The 13,655-nt window shown below is 44.8% G+C and overlaps 1 protein-coding gene across 2 annotated transcripts in view; it reads left to right on the top strand.

Annotated features, from left to right (window-relative positions):
• Positions 1–12,375, top strand: part of SOS2 (SOS Ras/Rho guanine nucleotide exchange factor 2) — a 54,479-nt gene extending 42,104 nt beyond the window's left edge. For both annotated transcript variants that reach the window (XM_086462006.1, XM_086462005.1), the window contains 10 exons: positions 771–990; positions 1,928–2,047; positions 2,762–2,924; positions 3,907–4,024; positions 4,569–4,741; positions 6,285–6,401; positions 7,865–8,126; positions 9,032–9,073; positions 10,205–10,314; positions 10,662–12,375. In XM_086462006.1, the coding sequence (XP_086318132.1) occupies positions 771–990; positions 1,928–2,047; positions 2,762–2,924; positions 3,907–4,024; positions 4,569–4,741; positions 6,285–6,401; positions 7,865–8,126; positions 9,032–9,073; positions 10,205–10,314; positions 10,662–11,171 (1,835 nt within the window). In that variant the 3' untranslated portion in view covers positions 11,172–12,375. The remainder of the gene's footprint in view (positions 1–770; positions 991–1,927; positions 2,048–2,761; positions 2,925–3,906; positions 4,025–4,568; positions 4,742–6,284; positions 6,402–7,864; positions 8,127–9,031; positions 9,074–10,204; positions 10,315–10,661) is intronic.
• Positions 12,376–13,655: the final 1,280 nt, after the last annotated feature.

The following is a 13,655-nucleotide window of genomic DNA, read 5'->3' as shown; positions in this document are numbered from 1 at the left end:
CTTACAAACTAGCAGATTTTTTTTTTTTTTTGGCAGCCTGTGGGGAGGGCAACAGTGTTGGCCTGTCAGTTGTGATCGTTCCCCTGGCGGTTCTAGGCTTTACTGTTCAGATTGCCAGACCCTACGTTGGGCAATGCAGTTCTGAGAACGGTAGTTGATCTTTTGCAGAGGTCTCCGTGCTGACTGTTGCTGCCCACAGAGGAATAAAGCCATTTTAGTTAGACCCTTAAAAGCTATTTCTCTTGAGCTGCTGAAGGTACTTCCCGCTTCGTCCACTACTTTGTGCGCTGCAAATGTTGGACTGATGTTGTAAGCGGGTATTTCTCTAATCTTTCTGTTCTGCAGCGCACCAGTACAGCGTGTTGCAAGGATCTGGCTTGAAGCTTGTTGTTTGCCTTTTGAGCTCTTCTCTGAGTAGATGAAGGTCGCAGTCAGAGTGGAGCTGGTTGCAGCTGAGGGGAAGAAGTAAACTGCAGGGTATACAGGGTCACATTTTTTTCCTCTGAAAAACCGTCAGAAGACGTGGTTAGACGCAACGGGGCACCCAAAAATTTGTTTGTATGTGTCTGTATTTGCCAACTGATACAGGTGCAAGAACCCCTAAGAAAAAAAAAATAGGGAACTACAAACCTAATTAATTTGCATGCAGAAAAGCAGAATTTTGAGTGCGTTTACAATTGGGGGGGGATTTGCTTTATTAAATTATCGACATTCATTTAAGATGGTATTAAAAAAGGGTGGTTGTTTTTTTTATGGTTTCTGTTTTGCAGGAAAATCCATGAAGAAGTGGGTGGAATCAATTGCTAAAATCATCAAGAGAAAGAAAGCCCAAGCGAATGGAATTAGTCACAACATCACCTTTGAGAGCCCGCCCCCCCCCATCGAGTGGCACATTTGGCGCGTGGGGCACAGCGAGACGCTGGACCTCATGACTCTGCACCCGATAGAAATCGCTCGACAGCTGACGCTTCTCGAGTCAGACCTTTATAGGTAGGGATTGAACTAACACGGGTCTCTTTTGGATTATTTGAGCAAGAAAGAGTTCCAGTTTGTAGAAGCAGTCCAAGGTACGTCCCCCTGACTTTCAGAGTTTATGGAAAGAGGTTAAAAGTTGGGTTTTATTTCCATATCAAGCTTCTGACAACATAAGTAAGTACAGGAAGGACACTACAATATTAGGAGTGGATAATACTAACTTGTATTGTCTCCTTGTTAAAAGCAAACAGTGTTACGTTAATGGGAAAGGCTTGTTGCCTCACAAAAAGAGAACACAACTGCCTCTGCTCCTTGCCTTTATAGCTGCAGAGCAAAAGCCCAGGTTTTACGTACGTATAACCGTAGCACTGGTATGTCAAGGTCCTCTAATCTAATTCTGAGGAGGTTGTGGGTTTTTTTGGTCTGGTGCCATCAGTATTGTGCTGTTTACTGGCTCTGTGGTGAATAGAGCTGGCCTTGATGGGAGAGCTGCGCTTTGCTGGGTAGAAATTCTTTAAGGTCTTGGAAAAGTTGAAGGTGAAGCATCCTTTGGTGCTTCAGCAACAGCAGGTTTTCTGTTGAAATAGGCCCCTTTTCCAGCAGGTTGCTCTAAATACTTCAGCTTCCGCTTTAAAAAACAATTTTAACTGTCTTTTAAGATGCTTTCTTACGCTTTCAGGAAATTAAACTTACTCCTTTGTAATTCTCCTGTATGAAAACACTTATTCAAAAATGCCGTTTCCAATTAAGATAAAAATGTGTTTCTGTCTAGAGTCAAATACTCATCAAAAAGTTATTTTCAGTACCTGTTTTGCAGTAGATTAGATTGGGTTGTATTTGTGAAATATTAAGTCCTGATTAAGGGAAGAAAGAAATCATTTAATGGAAACACAGAGCGTACAATTAATATTTGTACTGAGCATTCTTCTGCGTCTTGCTTTGTCATTGTCAGGGCAGTACAGCCTTCTGAACTCGTTGGTAGTGTGTGGACTAAAGAAGATAAGGAAATTAACTCCCCAAATCTGTTGAAAATGATTCGTCATACTACAAATCTTACTCTTTGGTTTGAAAAGTAAGTACAGGTGGTGATAGCCTGGTGGCCTTAATTCCTCCTGAAATTCAGAGAGAAACATTTTTCTGCTCTTTGCTTCCTGCTGCCTTGCATCTTGAGACGACTGTAGGGTGATTTCAGGTTTTGGTTCAAGGGTGCGTGCCTTGCCCAGCGCGTATGCTCCCTCTTCCTGAGACTAGAAGAATTTTTTTTTCCCAGTTACACCCCCTCGGTCAGCACGGGTCCTACTTCCATTTCTGCAGTCGGTCCAGAGGCGCTGGAGGCAGTGCAGGACTTGGCACTGCTGTGGTGGGAGCACCGTTGTGTCTGTCCCCTTGTCCTCTGCTGTCCCCCTCCTCGTGTGAGGTGATGAAGTACTTCGGAGGATGTGGCCAGCGCTGCAGCCAGAAGGGTGTAGCAGCTTGTGTGTGCGTACCTAACCTAGCGAGTCTGAAACGCCACTGTAGATACCGTGGCATGAGAGTCACCCTACCCTGGATCTTGCTTGGGGTTTGCTTTATTATTTTACAGGAAATGCCAAAACCTTCCTTGGCTTTCCCGCTTGAACATATGTAAGAAGTGATTACATAAATCTGTACTTGAGATTCTTGAGAGAGTGCCAAGAAGTGCATGCTGGGTGTGCTGTACGGTTTTTGCTTGGAGAATCTGGATTTACAGCTAGCAAAATGTCAGGGTTTATGTATCAGTGTTTCTCAAATTACATCTTTTGATTAGGTGCATAGTGGAAACCGAGAACTTTGAAGAGCGAGTGGCTGTGCTGAGCAGGATTATAGAAATCCTGCAGGTTTTTCAAGATCTGAATAATTTCAATGGTGTTTTGGAGATTGTCAGTGCAATGAACTCCGTGTCGGTGTACAGACTAGATCACACGTTTGAGGTAAGTTGTGGGCATTGCTCTTGGGGGGAAAAAAAAAAGATCAGAATCCAGAAATGTTATTGTGGACGCTTCTGAAGAGAGATTCATAGTATCCCTGTCACACTTGCTTTCACGGAGGAAAACAAGTGTGAAATGTTCAAAGTTATTTGTGAGCAAACAGAGGAGATGGGCTGGGTCTCAAGGGTTTGTAATGGGAAGTGGAGCTTTTCAGCAGATGTTTTCTCACGTGTATTCAGCCCCAAAAGGGGAAATGCCGTGGCCATTCGGCTGTTGTTTGTTAACCTGTCTGAAATGAACCTCTTGCTTCAGTCCGGCATTTTGTGGGTACGAACGAGGAGGATCCCAGGGCTGAGAACCCTGGACCGGAATATTTTAGCAGCAGCATTTCCGACCTACACAAGAAATGTGGGGGTAGAAAGGCTTGGATAGGGTATGGCTGAAACTGGGATTTCAGGTGATCACAAGAACTTCTCTTGGATGAGAGAGTCTCAGAAAATTCAGCTTGTCAGAGGCAGAAACAAATGGCTGCTGAAACGGTTTAGATGGGCAGTAGGAAGAGAGGCTGCTCTCTTGGCGAGGAAAAGAAATGGGTCAGATTTGAAAGCAAAGCCTCCCTTGACTGAAATAGAAAAAGAAGCATGGACGAAATGTTTTGAGTTCTGTATGTCTTCGAAAGGTAGTACAAGGCCTTTAAGTTAAATGCAAAATGAAATGTTTAATTTTTATTCAAGACCAGGATTATACTTGTAAGTTGACAGGCAAAAATGATGGTCTGTTTGCGGTAGCATCGTGATTCACGTGACTTTAATGGTTGGACTGGTAATGCTGCAGTCCAGAGCAAGCCATTTACAGAAGAGGTTCTTTCAAATCTGAATTTCAGTTCCTCCATTCTGCTGAGCGCGCTAGGGAATGGCCTTGGTTTTGCTAACCGTGCTGTTGCGAAGATTTGCATCCCTGTTTTTTTTTTCCTTTGACAACTTAGGCACTGCAGGAAAGAAAAAAAAGAGTTTTGGATGAAGCAGTAGAATTAAGTCAAGATCATTTTAAAAAATACCTAGCTAAGCTGAAGTCAATCAATCCCCCCTGCGTGCCTTTCTTTGGTAAGTAACACCAGGGCGGGCTAATGCTGTGTCAGTCTTGAGTTGGGTTTGATGCAGATGTGTTAATAATTGTGTATTCAGGGCTGTGGTTAGCTTTAAATTTCTTTTAATATAATGTGTGACTCACTTCCTAGTTTTGTAATGTTTTTAGACGTAGTGTCTTGTATATAGAAGTATTTTTCTAGTTTAGTGTACAGATTACTGGTATTCTATGGATAGGCATGTTGCCTTGACTTCGTTTAACAGTGCCTCCGTGCTGGTCATCTGATTATGGTGATGACCTGAAGGTGGTTTTTTTGATGACCTGAAGGTGTTTTTTTTGAAACTCGGGGTCTCATGTTAAGGAGATGAAACATCTTTTTCAATAATACATTATTCCTGTGTAAAATGCAGACGTGATTGATTTTTGCCAGCTAGTAAACTGTTGGAGCATTAAAGGGAGTGGTCTCCCTATGCTCAGACTTTTTTATCGTTCATAAGAAAGAATGAAATTATCTCTTGGAATGAAAATGAACTTGCAAAAAACCACTTCTTTCTTTATCAGGAATATACCTAACAAATATTTTGAAGACGGAAGAAGGGAACCCTGATTTCCTTAAAAGACAAGGGAAAGAATTAATTAACTTCAGTAAGAGGAGAAAAGTGGCTGAGATTACGGGAGAAATTCAGCAGTATCAAAACCAGCCTTACTGTTTACGGATAGAGCCAGAAATTCGGGTAATCAAACATTAATTATCTGTTTTGGGGATAGGAGAGGGAAAAGAAGGTACACAACAAAACAAATAATCTTCTACTACTAGACCTGATCTTGCCTGAACAGTGACAGTCAGAAGAGGGGGGAACAGTGGCTGGTAGAGAGCGAAGTACCACCGCCAAGGACTAGCCAGAAGTGGGGGTTTACGTGCTTGGATTCCGTCTTCTGGGGCTTGCTCATCCTCCTACTGTTCTGCAGCCTGGGATCAGAGGGATGTTTTGAGCGACGAAACAGAACGAATAAGACACACTGACTAAACGGAACGTTTTGGAGAAAAATCGATTGCCTTTAACCTGAAATGCTCCGTAGCTGCCTGGTGTGTGCAGTCCTTGGGACGTTCTGTAACGGCACCTCTGACCCGCTCTGCTGACCCCGCTAGCCCAGCACCGCTACCAGCAGTCGTTCAGCGCGGCAGAAGCTAAGCTACGGCGGGGCTGCGCCGGTGTCAGCCAGCGGTCTCTTTAGAAACGAGAGGACGCTGGAGTGGTGACTTAGCTGAGACAGGGACTAGTGAGTCCCAGATAATAATTTAAGGGAAGATGTCGAAACAACAGTGAGCCAGGTTACAGTAGGTAGATGTTTTTAGGTGGAGGTAAAAATGATGGAAAAGCATAGCTTTAGGTACCCACCCTATTTCCTAAGTGCAGGAACCAGCAGTGTGGCCAGCTCTCAGTCTCAGCTAGTGAGCAGCAGCGGGCAGGAAGCAACAAAGAAGTCGGTTACATGAAGAATTAAATGGGCAATAACAATATTGCTGTTTACCACGTTATTTAATGTGTTTAGTGGCTGTGGACATGCCTGGGAAGGATTTAGGAGGTTTATGATATTCCTAAACCAAGAGGTACATTGAGTTCAAGGGATGGCGGTGTTTGTGCTTCTGAAAGAACAGCTGGAGAATGCTGTAGCTCAGCACCCAGAGACTCCAGCTATCGCCAGACCTTCAGGCACCCAGGGAGCTCTGTCCCGTCACGTGTCCTTGGTGCCAGCCCTGTCCTAGCCAGGCCTTCCCTCCGGTCCTTGTGCCGTAGCGCCAGGCTGTCCCTGCCTCTGACCTTCCCGCTTTGGTCCTCCGTCCCTTCCTCTGTCGTTCACTGATCACGTCCAGAGCACCTCTGAGAAGCGGCACTAGCGTAACCTTCGCTTCCACTACTGTGTCATCCCTAGTTCTGCTCCTTCCCACATGGGTGACGTTGAGGCGAGTGTGCAGGACGTTGCTGCACACCAGTCAGAAATATTAGCAAACTGGTTACGGAAGCCTTAACTTACCGTGTCTGGGTATTCGACACAAGGTCATTCTTTCATGTCAGAAGACTTAGGGTGAACTTGATTGTTTCTTGCATTGGATCGTTTTGTGTTTATTTCAGGGAACGTTTTACTCTGTTTTTCCTGGAAATAAGCGTCGCAGTACTGAAAAGCGAGGTTTTTATTCAGTGAATTAGAAGCATTTCGTAAAAATTCTGTGTATGTGCTTATTTTTTAAATGTTATCGATGCTTGTTTCATTTAGAAATTCTTTGAAAATCTCAATCCTATGGGGAAGACACCAGAAAAAGAGTTCACAGATTATCTGTTCAACAAGTCATTAGAAATTGAACCTCGGAACTGCAAGCAACCACCCAGATTTGTAAGTCTAAAATCCACCAGCCACTATGAAAAAGAATATGTAGTTAACTCAATAAGCCATGTCTATTTCCTTCAGAATTCTGTGTCATGAGATGATTTTCCAGCAAAACTTGATTTAAAAATACTTTTATTTCAGATGTTTGTCAGTGCTGAAACATTCTACCTTTTGGCTTGCTTTAGAATGAACAGTTTTTTCCCCAAAGCCTGAAATATGACCATTTAAATTTGAGTTTCTTACCATATAGTCATTTGGTAGAGTACATAGTAACACTTCTCATTTCACAGTATCAAGAAATCTTATAAAATATTAATATTAATTGAAATATGGATAATATATATAATCAATGTGTTTAAGTTTTCTTTATGTAGAAGTTAATTTCTATTTAATATTTTGCCTTGTTGCAAAAATTGAAGAATTGACAAGGTGTAACCTTCTCTCCAAACAAAGCGTAGTTCAATTCAAAGGAGTAGTTATTGTGGGTTTTTAAAAAAAATAGCTACTGGAGACCAGGGTTCTCTTTTTAAGCAGAAAGATGGCTCTCTAGAACGCTTGGGGTTTATACCTTGTAATTGTCCCTCTGAGTAGCTGGAGACATCTCTAATTTTTGGGAGAGCTGTAAGTCATTTTAGCGATCTCCTGTTAGAGGAACGAGTAAGATGATACTACAAATATGGCAAGAAAACAACAGAAATGACTGTTGAAAAGTGCTGCTTACAGTAATTTCTCCAAAATATTTTCTGAAAATAGATGTCCATGCTGCCAGTCTGTCAGCTGGGCATGACCTCTTTATGGGTCATGATTTCCAAACTAGACATTCTTACTGGAATTTCAGGAAAGTCCAGCTCTGGGCACTGCAGTGTGGTGGAGTCCTGCGTGCCACCATAGATGGGAACATAATTCATCTTCAAAGAATCGGCTTTGATCTGTGCTGTGTTACACCTGAGTCTGACGAGGCTTGTTTCAGTCACACCAGTGACGTGTGTGTAAGAATTGTGTCCTGACTGACCCAGAGGACGCAGACAACGTGTGTCTGAGGGTGTCAGGGCCCGGTGACATCTGTGGTGTGAGCACACCGCCTGTCGTACGGTGCTGTTACGAGGCTCTTCTGCGGGCCGGCGGGGGCACTTGAGATAACTCTCTCCCAGGGTTGTGACTTGCTCTGCCCTGTGTTATGTCCTGATGGGCACGCACCTGAAACGGGACTCTTCGTTCTTCATAGCTGTGAAAAAAAAATAATGAAAAGTTATTAAGCTGGGAAAAAAGGCTTTATTAAGCTGCAGCCATAACTTTTTGGTAAACTCCTGCTGTAGAGATAACAACAGACTGTACCTCAAGTCCACTGTAGAAAGGCTGGACAGGTTTTTAAGGTGTATTTGATAAGTACTTTTTAAAACACCTCACAGAGACTTGGCAATTTTGCCATCTGAAGCGTTAGCAGTACTAACCAGCTTTCCTTTCTCCAGCCTAGGAAAACAACGTACCCCCTGAAGTCTCCCGGGATAAGGCCCAACACCGGCAGACACGGCTCCACCTCTGGCACCTTGAGAAGTCACCCCTTGCCGCTTGAGAAGGAACCAAGCAAGATAAGTTTCAGTAGAATCACTGAGGCAGAGCATGAATCAACAGTATCGGCACCGACTTCTCCGAACACACCGTCTACGCCGCCGGTATCTGCTTCTTCAGAGTTCAGTGTGTTTCTCGACATCGATCTCAACAGTTCTTACGGTCAGTGTGCAGTTGTTGTGACTGTCCCTCGGGCTTCCGAAATGTATCGGTGTGTATGCCAGCCTGGAAAAAAAAAAAGGTTGCAAAATTTAGTGGTGGACTGTGAAGTTGTTGTGTCGGCGTTACGTGTGCTGCAGCTTGGAAATCCCTGCTGTGAGTGGTTGAGTAACAAGTGACATTTCCAGTGGTTTTGTCCAGCAGAGCTGAGGCAGTGTGTGAGGGGAGAGGTCCCCATGAGGCACTACTGTGCAGGGGCTATCCCCGTCCGTAGAGAGAAAAGGTGCTGAGGCCCTGGCATCCGCGCCAGCGCGCATTTCAGGAGCGCTCTCCTGCGGAGTGAACGCACTCGAGCGATTCTGGCTTCGTTCCCTTTGAAGGGAATCCAGTCTGTGTGGTTTGGGAGGTGACCTGAGGTGCCAGCAGTGGGGACGGTCAGGGCACTCGCCCCAAAGTGCAGTCTTGATTAAAAAAACCTGACACAGCTATTTCAGATGGCGCTGGTAACGCTCCCGAGCTTTCCTCGTAGCCGTGAGCAGCTCCTTAGTCTTGAAAGCAGCGTGTGACAGGTCTGGGCTCTGCTCTGAGGGGGCTGCAGGCTTGGCAGGCGGGCTGAGCCCGGTGCGGGGCAAAAGTGACAATTCTTAGGTGGCAAATGCTGAGGACGTTTGGGCTGCAGGGGAAGTGAACACAACGTCGTAGTGTCAGAGCAGAGTAGAATAATGAAGTTGAATTCCCAGCATAACTTAAAGTCTCTAGTTCAGGAATGCTTTACGCAGTTTAATTCATGCTAGCAGTAGGTAAACTTGGAGATTATGATGATCTTTGAGGTCGTTCACAAGGGTGTGTTCTGTGCTGTAGTGCAGTTGTTCTGCCTGAAAGTCCTTCACCGATTTTTCGTTTAACAGGTAACAACAGCATCTTTGCCCCGGTCAGTTTGCCACAGTCAAGTGAGTACCGTAACTCTATGGAATGTTTCATTTAACTCTGCTTTTCCTGGATTCAAGAGAGCTGAATGGGAATTAAAACCTGAAATCAGGGATGCAAATGTGGGCTGCATTCATTAGGGCTCCAAGAGGATTCTTTCATACAGGGGTTAGGTCCAATGTCCAGCAAGGAACGTAAAGTCTAAAAGGTGTCTGCTTTGGTTGGTTTTTTCCCCAGGCTCTAGCATGATTTTGCTTCTGTTTTGAATGTCCTTGATGATTATTTTGTTTGACTCATGCTACGAACAAAACAACTTGGTAATTTTGTATTGCCATGTAGTGAAAAGGGCAGTTCTGCTGCTGGGAAGGAAGAGGTGCTTCCCGTAGCACCGCTGTGAGGGATATCCTGTATTCACCTGTCTTTTCAGCTTCTCTTTTTACTCCCTTATTACACAGGCACATGTGCTTTTTGGTAATACAATTAAAATCTCAAACTGGAGAGCGCAGGTTCGTAACGTGATGATACAGAGCTCTGTGCACTTCGAAGAGAAAAAGCAAAGGTGTGACAAGTCAGAAGTGCAGCTTAGGGGGTGTGCTGTTGTTTAACTTTGAGGATTTTTCCCCCCCTCTGTAACAAGGAAGTACTAGAAATGTCCTAAAATGCCCTAAGAGTTAGTTCACTGTTTAGTTCAGTGAAGTGTTGCAGACCTGATAACAAAGCCTCTTAAATTTCCGAATTGGAACGTGTACCCATATGGCAAAGAGAACAAACTTTCCCCTCCGCGGTGTAAGGGGCGTGCAGGCAAACTGCAGGCCCTGTGTAAACGGGGTAAACGCCGCAATACAGAGAGGATTGCGGAGAAGGTTATTTAAGTGCTCGCTAGGGGGTCACTTTATTTCTTTTTCTGTCCTTCGGCACTGCCTGCTAACTGTTGATGCCTCTCTCCGATACTGGAAGTAGGGCACCGCTTTGTCAGGCGTACATCTGATCAAAGAAATGAGTGAGAATTTCCTGCAACTGGAAGTTAATGGTTCATGTTGCTGCTGAGCACAAAGATCTACTTCTCTCAGTTGCTTCTAGTTTGGCTTAGTAGTCTAGCATGTGTTCCTCAGATATTGCACAAGCAGTAAAATAACCTGCTTTTCTCTCTCCAGAGACTTTCTTCAGCTCTTGGGGCAGCTTTCCTAAACTAAGCGATGAGCCGCAAAACCCTCCTCCACTTCCTCCACGAAAAAAGATGGATCAGGATGCTTCCAACGCGAAGGTATTTCTGTCCTATATTGAATAACTTCGCTAATAAACCAGGGAACATCTAGAATCATAGAATCATTTAGGTTGGAAAAGACCTTTAAGATCATCGAGCCCAACCACGTAGCCAAGCAGGACTTTGTTAGTCTAAAAAATTTTCAGATGCAGGGCTCCAGTTGCCCTTTTTAAGTGTCAGGTTCCCAGTGTCCAAGCTCTGCTAGCTGCCTTAGGAACAGCGTGGTCATACTGGGATCTGACAGCACCAGTGGCAGGCGTCAAGAGAATGGTGCATCCGCCAGAAGATAGGCTCTGTTCCCTAAATATCTACGTTCTCACAATGTCGTCTTCTCTGTAACGTTGTAGGGAAGTTCAAAGTCGGATGACGATCCTCCAGCAATTCCACCCCGGCAGCCGCCGCCTCCAAAGATCCAGCCTCGCGCTCCTGCTTACATGAACCCCTTCGACCAACCGCTCCACAGCCCTCCTCCTCCACCCCCCCGGGACCCTCTCCCTGATACTCCACCACCGGTACCGCTCCGGCCGCCCGAACACTTTATCAACTGCCCTCTAAACCTCCAGCCGCCGCCGGTGGGACGCTTGCACCGGGATCCCGACTGGTTGAGGGAGGCGAGCACGGGTCCCAGCTCTCCCGGCACTCCTCCCAGCACGCCCTCTCCCCGGGTCCTGCGCCGCTGCTGCGTGATCAGCGCCAGTCACAACAACCTGGTCCACCCGCCTGCGCCCCCGGTCCCGCCCCGGCACAATTCGAGCCCTCAGTTACCGAAACTGCCACCAAAGACTTACAAAAGGGAGCTCTCCCACCCTCCTTTGCACAGACTGTCTTTGCTAGAAAACGCAGAAACTCCTCAATGACCTTAGCCATAGTAGTCATTGACACTGGAATAGTATTTGTAAAGTTCCTTTTTTTTTTTATTTATTCAAAAAAGGCAGTGTATTTTAGTATTTTCACAAATTACGCTCTTAAAGTGCTGCTGATCAAAAACAAAAAACAAAGTTTAAATTGGAAAAACACGACTACACACGCTCTAGCCTGCGTCTGTTCGACAGCATTACCCTCAGGTGATCAGCAGCATCGCCTTGTTTCACCTCCTCAGTGCCGACAGTTATGCCAGTATACAAAACCTATTTTTTTGCACTGTAAAACTACACTAAATGAATTTAAACTGACATCATTTAATTGCACTGAGCCAAAAAAGGTGCGTCTGTGGAATTTTTTCGAATTTGAGCACTAGTGGCCTTTTTGTTTTAAAAAAAAAAAAAAACAACAAAACCACCAAAAGAACCATGGGATGATTACACAACACGAGGATATACAGTGTTAGCGGTGTTAAACCTCTGGCCACTTGCCTTCTAACTTCGTGTAAGCTTGGAGGTTCGTGAGTGACAGCTACTGTTCTCAAATGTTTTAATGCCGTGTCTTAATTGCCGTTGATTTGCTGCTGAAGACAGAAGAAAAAAAGAAAAAATAGTTTGAAATCTAGATACCAAAATACTCCGTTGGTCTTGATTATTTTGAGAAAGGCTGGGGAAGGACTGCGTGTCTCGGATGTTGGAAAGGATCCCTAGTACTTCGCATGCATCTTGTTCAGATGTGCCTTTTTGTTTTGGTAGGCGAAGAGGTCTTAAGCTAAAGAGTTGTCTACTGTTCTGGAGAACAAAGCTATACGCCGTGTATGTACAATTGTTTATATTGTATATTTACAGATAATGCTAATAACCTGTATAAATTTAAGTGACTCGAGGCCTATAATACAGTCTGCTACTCTTGCAATCTTACACGGTCAGAGAAGTGTTTCCTCTGGCTTAGGAACAGTCTTGCCTTCCAAACCTAATTAACTTTCTTTAGATCTCACTTAACTGAATCGTGAATCCATTTTGGAAATTGGTAGCATTTAAACCAGCAAACACTTAAAGCTTTATTAAACTTTTTAAACTGATAAGTGAATGGAACTTTTATTTGCCAGTTGAACTACTTGTTTGGACTGGTGTGAGAGTGAGTCTGTTTTACTGGTAGTACTGTAGCAGCATTTATAAAGTGGCCAGAAGCCACATTTTATTTACTGGTCTGTGGCCTTTTACTGTGCTTTGTATCAGAGTTCTTAACAAGATTAATAAATCACCCCAGTCTTAATTTTTAAGAGCTTGAGCAGTGCGTGTTCCTTGTAAGGACAAGGTTGGGAATTGGATTCAGTGAGTCTCTGGCAAAACAAAACGCCCCAATTTTCCAGGCAGCTCTTCTCAGCTTGGGTCATCCTTCGGTCTGCACTTGGGCCCATCCCGTGCTGGAAGCAAAGCTTCAAGGAAGTTGAGCCCAACACACAACAGCTCCCTGGGAGTTCAACCTTTCCCTCCACCTCCTAAACCCATCGGATGTCAAGTGGTTTCCATTTTTTTCTGGCTCCTGGCTGGAGGAAGAGCACTGCGGTGGGACTTGCAGCAGCTCAGGCTTCCAAGTCCTACTCTGGCTCTTCATCAGCCCGCCCATGTTGCTCCCCCTGTCTCGGGCATTCCCTCTGGAGAAGGAGAGCCGATACGCCTGGGAAGGGGGGCTGGTTTTCCTCCCCTGCGAAGATATCTCCTGCCGTCTGTCTCTCGGACAGTCTCCTGCTGCCTGTCCCTTTTGTGCTCCTTTCCTGAGGCAGAAGAGGGGTAGAACTTGTCCAAGGTGTCACCCCGAGGAGCAGAACACACTTTATAAAGGAGAGCTGCTTCACTTTGCAAAAATAACGTTCAAGAAGTCCCAAACTGGAGATGCATGAAGTGGGAGTGCAGGCAGGAAACGGGTGACACTTCGGTTACGGCTTTTCCTCGGCAGCAAACACGCAGCTCGTCCCTTGTAAGTTTGGAAGTAACTCTTCTGTTGGGATCTGGTGGTGAAACTCGGCTCAGGGAAGCGCTCCCCTGGTGCTCCCTGCAGAGAAAAGGCAGGCTGTCAGGTTTCACCATTGCTGTGATCTGCAGAATAAGCTGAACCAGTGCAATTCTTTATTTCGTTCCTTGTATTAACTCTTTTGAAGTCCTCACCAGCGGCTATTGGTAAAAGGTGAGTAATATTTTTCCAGACTTTTACATTATGTGTGTTGTTGAAGGAGAAAAAAAATCCTTTCCCAAATTTTAGAATACATAGATGTCAGCTTTATACCTCCCTGCACGAGTGCTTAGACCAGAAGCATTTTCAATATCCCATATTAAAATATATCATAGCTTTGCATGTTGGTCCTGACTCAGCAAAGCCCTTATCAGATCATTTTAAGCTGAGCATCTGCTCGTTAGTGACGGCTTGACTACGTACCAAAGTACTTCCCTCCATCAAGAGCTTTGTGAGATTCTGGTTTG

Source organism: Leptosomus discolor, chromosome 3, assembly GCF_034619465.1.
Source record: "Leptosomus discolor isolate bLepDis1 chromosome 3, bLepDis1.hap2, whole genome shotgun sequence".
Taxonomy (NCBI): domain Eukaryota; kingdom Metazoa; phylum Chordata; class Aves; order Leptosomiformes; family Leptosomidae; genus Leptosomus; species Leptosomus discolor.
The sequence above is the reverse complement of the archived record's forward strand: the minus strand, read 5'-3'. Positions and strand labels throughout refer to the sequence as shown.